This window comes from Mizuhopecten yessoensis, unplaced genomic scaffold (assembly GCF_002113885.1).
Source record: "Mizuhopecten yessoensis strain PY_sf001 unplaced genomic scaffold, ASM211388v2 scaffold3819, whole genome shotgun sequence".
Lineage (NCBI taxonomy): Eukaryota > Metazoa > Mollusca > Bivalvia > Pectinida > Pectinidae > Mizuhopecten > Mizuhopecten yessoensis.
In genome coordinates, this window is record NW_018405235.1 from 710,411 (window position 1) to 719,772 (window position 9,362).

General features: G+C 36.9%; 1 protein-coding gene across 1 annotated transcript; it reads right to left on the reverse strand.

Annotated features, from left to right (window-relative positions):
- Positions 1–536: 536 nt before the first annotated feature.
- Positions 537–3,470, reverse strand: LOC110448064 (carboxypeptidase Y-like). Its single transcript, XM_021494097.1, has 2 exons — positions 3,438–3,470; positions 537–1,409 (listed from the first exon to the last, which is right to left on the reverse strand). Exons 1-2 carry the CDS (start codon positions 3,468–3,470, stop codon positions 537–539), a joined length of 906 nt encoding a protein of 301 aa, XP_021349772.1.
- Positions 3,471–9,362: the final 5,892 nt, after the last annotated feature.

Sequence of the window (9,362 nt, forward strand, 5' to 3'; positions counted from 1 at the left end):
AAGGGGTGGGATCATGGGGGTCATTTTTTAAAAATATAGTCTTATAGCATATCTAATCAAACATAATCATGAGTTCTACATTCTAAAGTAAATCATTTTAGCATATGGTGATTGTGCGGGGTAGGAATACTTGAGTGATAAGGGGTAAATAACTTTTTCTACACTGTTTGAGGTGGGAACTTGAAACCTTTGCACATTGTAGATTTACGTATGGAGAAGTACACAACACTTTCTGATTTTTGTATAACCCCAAGGAGCCTGGTCAAAGGGGGTGGGGTCATGGGGATATAATATTTTTAGAAAAAAGAAAGAAAAAGTGTCTTATTATTAAAGTGAACAAATTTCTTTTCAATTAAATTACTACTAATCACAATGATTGATAAACATAACAAAAATTACGAGCAAAGCATTCCAAAAAGATAAATCAAAAGAACCCCGTTTGTTTTACCACGTTGATGCTGAACACTAGGACACTCAAGACTCATCAGCCGCCTTCCTCGATATTTACTAATGGCATGACCAAAAGAGACGGCTTACTACAATGCAGGACGATAAGCATAACAGTTTTTAATTTGCATATCGTGATGCTTGCCTTTATCGTGATGCTTGCCTTTATCGTGATGCTTGCCTTTATCGTGACGCTTGCCTTTATCGTGACGCTTGCCTTTATCGTGATGCTTGCCTTTATCGTGATGCTTGCCTTTATCGTGATGCTTGCCTTTATCGTGATGCTTGCCTTTATCGTGATGCTTGCCTTTATCGTGATGCTTGCCTTTATCGTGATGCTTGCCTTTATCGTGATGCTTGCCTTTATCGTGATGCTTGCCTTTATCGTGATGCTTGCCTTTATCGTGATGCTTGCCTTTATCGTGATGCTTGCCTTTATCGTGATGCTTGCCTTTATCGTGATGCTTGCCTTTATCGTGATGCTTGCCTTTATCGTGATGCTTGCCTTTATCGTGATGCTTGCCTTTATCGTGATGCTTGCCTTTATCGTGATGCTTGCCTTTATCGTGATGCTTGCCTTTATCGTGATGCTTGCCTTTATCGTGATGCTTGCCTTTATCGTGATGCTTGCCTTTATCGTGATGCTTGCCTTTATCGTGATGCTTGCCTTTATCGTGATGCTTGCCTTTATCGTGATGCTTGCCTTTATCGTGATGCTTGCCTTTATCGTGATGCTTGCCTTTATCGTGATGCTTGCCTTTATCGTGATGCTTGCCTTTATCGTGATGCTTGCCTTTATCGTGATGCTTGCCTTTATCGTGATGCTTGCCTTTATCGTGATGCTTGCCTTTATCGTGATGCTTGCCTTTATCGTGATGCTTGCCTTTATCGTGATGATTGCCTTTATCGTGATGATTGCCTTTATCGTGATGCTTGCCTTTATCGTGAGTACATCCCGGCTTCTATAACGTATGGTTCTAGCGTGTCGGGGTTTGATATCTACAAGCTCACCCCGAATATCACGATTTCTATGTTGGATGTTGATTGATGTCGGATTAACTTAAAACGTGATGATTCGAGAGGTGCTGGTTGGCTTGTTTTATGGTCGCCATCATGACCATATTTGGATATATCACGTGTGCGATATGAAGACCAATGTTGTTGATTATGCTCGTTAGTTTGCTTTGTTGTGGCGTTGTCATCAAACCAGGTCTCGCCTTAAGGCTGTGATATGTTTACTTTCATTTACAAGGCGGATGTCATCGATGGAGAAGACGATTTAACCTTTTCGGAACACCAGGCCTTATTTTCCGTGTGTGTTGGTCAAAGGTTGTCATGTAAATAAGAAGGTGTTCATATTTTGCTTAAGTTTAATTAATTTTGAGTTCTACTCAAGGTTTTGTGGCACTGACATAATCTCTTGTTTGAAATGTGAATCAGATAATCCAATCTAAAGTACTTTTCTAAACGGATAACCAACAACGTTAATTAGCCTATATAACCTATAATTAATCGTGTGGGTTTCTAACTTGGGACGCCGTGTATGTTCAGAGATGAAATTCAAGAGGCGTTCTCGATATTTGGAAGGACACTAATACATGATACCAAAAAAGCAATAAGTGAAGATCATTGACTCTTATGATTAAGAATGTAACGCCAATTGGTGTAAATGCATTTCCTGAGCGAAAGAGAGTGCTTACAAGGTTTCTTAAATGAATTAAGGCTATATGTATGGTTCATAATCAATAACCATGGAAACATAGAGATATTATATCTGGAACATGATATATATGAAGTTGGCCACGGCCGTCCACATCTACGTCGCTATCGTCATCCATCAAACAACTAATTTCTCCAATAGGTCCCAAGAGTTGCAGGGATCACGATCGGGGCACTTCTATTGAGGGAAACCGATGGCTGTGTATGACACAAGTGTTGTTTAGAGAATATATTCCGGAATAAAATACAATTAAGTATGAACGGCACTCTTTTCTGTCGTTCACATTCTAACGCCATCAATCGCATGTGATTTGAGTGTCTTGACGACTTCGGGGCTTCGATATATGAATATTAATATTTCCTGTATAATCTCAGATTCCATAGAGGTGTGAAGGTCTTCATGTCATGGAAGCACGCAATACATTTCTCACGAACCATAGCCTCCTTATCGAAAGGTAAAAGGTTACATATATGCAGTGCCAGATCTTTCGTGGACACGAGTACTCAGAGGTAATTTAAGGCGCATCTGCGGTATAATATGCAACATATGTAAACCTAGTTCCACACTGCCAAAGCTGTATGTATTTCGCCGACTAGCATTCGATGTTAGAGGAAATTCTTACGAAACTGCTTAAAGTTTACAATGTCAAATTTAAGGTTTGTCTTTACTTTAGGATCAATTCATTATTCTTTCAGGCATACCTTTGTTGGTTCATTGGATCAAACCCTGAGTGTGTTGATTTATAATGTGTCGAGGAGATCTTATATGAAGCGAAATGTTCATGTATGGTGTCATTAAGTCACTAACCCCTTTATTATAACAGAACTAAGCTAGTTCAATGAAGGCATCTTTGTAACATCTTTTTGTTCTATTGTTAATGCACGTAAAGATAGTACGTTAAGATAGTATGTTAAGATAGTAACCATGCTTTACTATTAGTTACCCAGCGCGTAACGAATACTAAAATTTATACGATTAGAAGTTACATTGTGTGACAAATATCGTGTAAAACTAGTGTTTAAATGTATAAAGCTAGTAGTTGTCTACATAGCTACATGTAGTAGTTATGGTCTTTATTAGCCCTGGTTTACTTTTGGTTACACCGTGTGTCGAGTAACATCTGTAATTTTACAGGTAAGCATCGTGTGTCAAGTTACATCTTTACCTTTACAGGTAAGCAGTCGAGTTTCATCTTTACATTTACAGGTAAACATCGTGTGTCGAGTTACATCTTTACCTTTACAGGTAAGCAGTCGAGTTACATCTTTACCTTTACAGGTAAGTATCGTGTGTCGAGTTTCATCTTTACGTTTACAGGTAAGCATCGTGTGTCGAGTTTCATCTTTACATTTACAGGTAAGCATCTAAGATTTGTTTCGAGTTACATCTTAACCTTTACAGGTAAGCATCGTGTGTCGAGTTACATCTTTACCTTTACAGGAAAGCATCGTGTGTCGAGTTACATCTTTACCTTTACAGGTAAGCATCGTGTGTCGAGTTACATCTTTACCTATACAGGTAAGCAGTCGGGTTACATCTTTACCTTTACACGTAAGCATATGAGATTTAATGTTTGGGGAAGGTTTGCTAACATTTTTGAACATTCTCCTTGGTAAGTGGTAGATTTACCTTAATAGTGTTCTGGTCATTTCTTCATTATTGTGAATATTTGTCTTTACATTCGAGTGTTTACCTGGTATAACTATTACTGACATTAAGATTACTAGTACTTTACCCTATATAACGTTTATAGTTACTATGTAACGCTATTAGTTACCTAACATAATTAATGGTTACATTGTATAGCTAGTAGTTGCCATGTTTATCTAGCGATTATTTTGTTGATGTAGTAGTTATATTTGCTTATAACCGTTAGTACCTGAACTACGTAACTGAATTTAAAAATAACTGACAAGTTTGTGATAAAACTGTGAATAAAATAGTTTTGCCTCAACATCTTTATACGACAGTACAAATATGAAAGTTTCACTGTTCTGCCATTTCTACTAAAAGGTTATGTCTACATACAGAGAAGAAATATATATTGATGAAGATCTCATTTGTTCTTTCCTCTTTCCGTGATTCTTTCGTTCGTGGTCTGCCAAACCTTGTTAATAGTCGGACATTTCTGCCCAGGGACTTCCGTGACAGATTCAGACTCTGAGGTGTTTTTTTCTGGGGATCGGCCAGACTCTGGAGACACTAAACCTCGATGCGCCGCTTGCTCCCATCTCAGCATCAGTTGCAGGAACTACGGTGAAGGATGGAGGGGGTCAAGATTTATCAACTGGAAGAGACGACTGTAATAGGCCGTTGTCGCCCCCGAGATCTACACTAAAAGTAAATCTGTGTTATTAGATAGGTCTTGTGGTGATCGTTCTATCGTAAAATTAATATTGAACCAATGCTTCGGGTTAGTTATTTTGTATGGCAATGCTACCACAAACGCCGGTCCGTCCACTTAGCGATAGCACTATCACGACCCGACCATTACTGACTAGGGGCCAGGAATATGAATTAGAAAAACGTCCGAGATTTATATTAGACGGTTTAGTGGACGAGCGCTGTTGCATGAGCCTGCTGTAACGTTATTAGGCATCGAATACAAATGAAATTATTTAATGAATTTTAACAATAGCGGTAGGCATTTCCCTTGATTCATTTATCAAAGTTTCAGTTTTCTGTACTGATTTTTTCAATTGTTATTAGAATAATTTATCTTTTTTAAAGACCAAAAAATATCAATGATTGAAATGAAAAGTTATCTCAAAGACTACTAGTAGTAGTAATGGGCTGTCATCACCAACTGTGGTAACTGACTTTTTGAGTTAGCTTTTTGAAACGTTGTACTAGTTATGTTGATAGATGTTCAGTACTCTGTAGAGTAAGGGTTCCATTAGTAAATAAAGGCAAAGGACATAGTTTCCAGGATACGTTAATAGGTAGGTTTTCTTAATCATATACTGCAAGATGATACGCATAATCACATGACAAGAAAATTATAAATTGTAAATAAACACAAAAATATTAAGAAAAATGTACATTTTTAAATATCCAGAAATCGAACTGATAAGATGTTAACCATGACCGCATAGTTAGCTTGCCGTGTTTCACGTGAATTTAAAAATTGCTATTTTCTTATGTTATCAGTCCATAATCATATGGTTCCTATTTTCAGATGATACAAATGAAATCCCAAGCACATTAGTTTTTAATGCATTTTCTTCATTTTCATATGTTCTTAACTGTGAAGAAACAGATTAATAAGAATACATTAACTTGCGTAAATCATGCATGGCAACTGGGCTATGGTGGTACATTTTTGTACATGCACGTAGCTTCTGACTTTTTCATATTCATTAAAACAGCCCTGATGACTTTTATTAATTCAGGAAATAAGAAATGTTAAAGGTGAGAAATACAAATGATAATATATTATCACTCCAAGTCTGCTTATTTCGTGTCGCTAGTGATTTGTAGACACACACTTTGTCAGCTGATTAGATTGTCTCAGACCCCAGCCTAGCGTGGCTTTATGCCAAGTACAAATGTCCGGTCGACTTACTGTACAGATATATAAAGTACAACGAGTTACTGCATATACATTAAGAGCAAAAAGCACAAAATTCCAATCGGTTGTACATGGAGAAGTTTTAAAACAAAATCGAAACCCAAGATAGAACATTATGATGGATAGTTTTGTCAATATGTGAAGCGGTTTTACTATATTTGGGAGATTTTTATCATCAGTGAGATGGATGGAGGGAGAGGTATATGTCGACAGGGATATTTCAGAAACCAATGTACAACGTTTGCACTTGTCTCTAGTCAATATTGACTAGGGTTCCAACCCTTTTAGGAAAACGATCCCTAGACACACGTATCTCTGTGTTGGAGAATAGCAATATATATATAGGCTGTAACAGTTTGTCGTATTTCTGTGTTTGAGAATAACAATACAGGCTGTAACAGTTTGTCGTATTTCTGTGTTTGAGAATAACAATATAGGCTGTAACAGTTTGTCGTATTTCTGAGATTGAGAATAACAATACAGGCTGTAACAGTTTGTCGTATTTCTGAGATTGAGAATAACAATATAGGCTGTAACAGTTTGTCGTATTTCTGTGTTTGAGAATAACAATACAGGCTGTAACAGTTTGTCGTATTTATGAGATTGACATTCGGTTTTCAAAACAGGTCAGGAGGTGCCACTGCTGGAGTATCATATATCATCCTATCAGACAGTGGCTCGGGAATATCCAACTGAACCGTAAGATTTAGATTGGCTATCAAAACAATTGCAAAATACAATATCTTCCAATGCATTTTGGAGATATTTTTACCAGTTCAGAATCATTGTACACGTCAGTAGGATCGAGGCATTGTGTCCTATTGTCATATTGGAAAAATAATATAACATACAAACGTACAAAGGATCACGAACCGATAAGACATGTCTTCTGACGAAATGTTCGGTATACAGTTCATCAGGTTTCATATGACGTCATATTGAAACCGATTACATTGCAAATTGCAGTGGAACTGTGCTGGATTGAGCGCTGGTGACTCAAAGTCTCATGCAAAATGTTGCTCATTTTGTTAGAATGTACGTCTTAAGTTCAGAAGTACGAAGTTCGAATCTCGAAACCAAGGCCAAAGTATACGATCACAAGTATGGAAGTGAAGAATAAAGGACGAATTGTCATGGAGATTTATCGTGTCACGGTTATGAACCATCTAAACGCTTGTCAATTACTTTGATAAAAGGTATTCCATTCAGCTCAGTCGTAATAGCACAGGAGAAGTAACATGTAGTCATACATTCGACTACTGGCGAAGGGACTCAGAAAATGTAAAGGGTCATTTAGTTGATATCCACTACAAAATGCAGTTAAACTTTAGCCATCTATTCTAAACATTGATAGCAGGAGATCCGGATCGTCGAATCTGTTACCGGCTTGTCGGGTGACGGACTGCGGAGAGCAGGCACTAACGTATCAATTATGTAGGTATGACGTTATATCACCCCCGGGCGAGCTACTGATCACCCACAAGGTATTTATACGTACTCTAGACAAGCCCGAGACGATAGTCGATTGCCTGACTTCTGGTAACATAGTTCCCCTGTACTCTAATGGCGTCTAGAAACAATGCTCTGGGGGGGTATAATAGAAATAAACTCTTGCACCTTCATCGTTTAGATTCTAACTATCAGAAATTAACCGAAAGTTGAGTACAATTTGAGTTTTATAGGATTGCATGTTATTGTTATGTTTAAATCTAACCTTGATGTATTACGCAATTCATTGTCATTCTGTAGTTTCTGTTAGATACTTGTCAATGTTGCGTTCTCTTACTTTGAAATAAAACTGTTCCCATAAGTGACATGCATTTGTTTTGCGATTCATTATTGGCCCTATCAAAAGACTGTACGACAAATGTATGTAGTGACGAAGACAAACTTTAATATATTTGCATCGCCGTTAGTAAAATATATTTCCGTTTTAGATTATACGGTACATCGAAATATCAAGCATGATATGTTCCGAAGTAGACTAGGAGTCACAACAGTTAGCCGGTAGTTTGAAGCGTTACAAAGTGAATGCCTAATATAAAGCAGTGCCATTTTCCCTGAAGTTTTGCACATAAAATAAAAGCACTGTCAGCTTGTCTCCAATAGCATTGATCAATTTGGAAATATGTGATATTCAAGTTTTACTTTCTACACAAACAAAGTACGTATTAATGGTGTCGCAACGTTTCAATACCGACTGGTCCCTTTGTCAAGCTATTACTCTGTCATAGCTTGACAAAGGGACCAGGTGGTCTTGAAACTTTACGTACATTGCTTGTGAAGAAAGTAAAACTTTGATATTCACTGTCAGCTTGGTTCCCAAAATACATTCAACTGATGACTAGGGTCATTAGAAGGGTGAAATAGCAAATCCACGTGGTAATTAGCATGTTTTTCTAATTTTGATATGACAATTTTAACAAAACATGATATTTACTAGTAATATTTGGTAACCATTTACCTATTAACAACACATGGTGTCAATAATAACGTTACATATCGTGTGTCTCTCGGTACAAAACTATTATGTGACCATGTTTTACATTTTTCATTTAGCGTCAATACTATGTCTGCATCAAACCTAACGCATAGAAATGATATCGTCTTCTAGTCTCTATGTTGTCAAATCACTACATTGTTAAACACAATTGCCGGTCATTTTTGGTCTCGCAAGCCCCAATTCATTTTGGTCCGAAAAATATCATTTCAATTCTTTGTAAGCACAACATACGTCTCGTGTGTGCTAGCGACATATAGTCATCTATACTGAAACGAGCGAGTTGTTTTCAAAAGGTCATCAAACATAAACTATTTTTTTTATAGCGAGCTTTACATAGCTTTTACTACATGTACCTGTCAAAGCAAATGCAAAACTTGTAATATTTGCCAGAAAAAAAGTTAATTCTTTAAGACAGTTTAGTGATCTGTACAATGCAAATGCAAAACTTGTAATATTTGCCAGAAAAAAAGTTAATTCTTTAAGACAGTTTAGTGATCTGTACAATGTGGTAAATTGTACACACAGAAAGTAATGATATCGGTAGGAATTAAGTATCGAATGTTCTGCACTACATGAAAGTATAAACGACTTTTTTGATAAAATTGTAGACTATAAACGTGCATGAACAAGTTAACTTTTCGTTCTAGGAGGACTCTGATCGATCCAATGTTCTTCTGGGAAAATATTCTGAAAATTCTGCGCATAAAACATTTGTAATGATATTCTGGCTTGTACATTTTTTCTTTGTCTTTGAAAACCGAGCAGGTACAAATGAAAATTGTCACAAAATGAGATAATGGGTCTTTTGGAGGAGTTAAAATATACTTAATATGGCGCTAGCTATTAAAGTTTGATTCAGCAGTTTTCATGACCTAGATGTGGTAGATAGCCTTCTAATTGTCAATGTCCATCCACCGTCCTTTCTTAAATACATTATAAACCTATCAGAATAATTTCCGCTTCTTTTTCATTGATTAACCTAACTCTAACAGACGTGTTGTCGGATTGGCTGAACTCTAACTGGCCTTAATGACTGTTAAAATGTCTATGTCGGTATCACATATATCTTGTCATGGACACTGTAAGTGACATTGACACGACAAGGTCAAGGTCAAAGTCTT

Coding starts and splice junctions, on each gene's coding strand:
- LOC110448064 (XM_021494097.1), bottom strand. CDS start 3,470: ATGAAACTCGACACACGATACTTACCTGTAAAG. Junction 1,410..3,437: donor CACGATACTTACCTGTAAAG/GTAAAGATGTAA, acceptor CATACGTTATAG/AAGCCGGGATGTACTCACGA.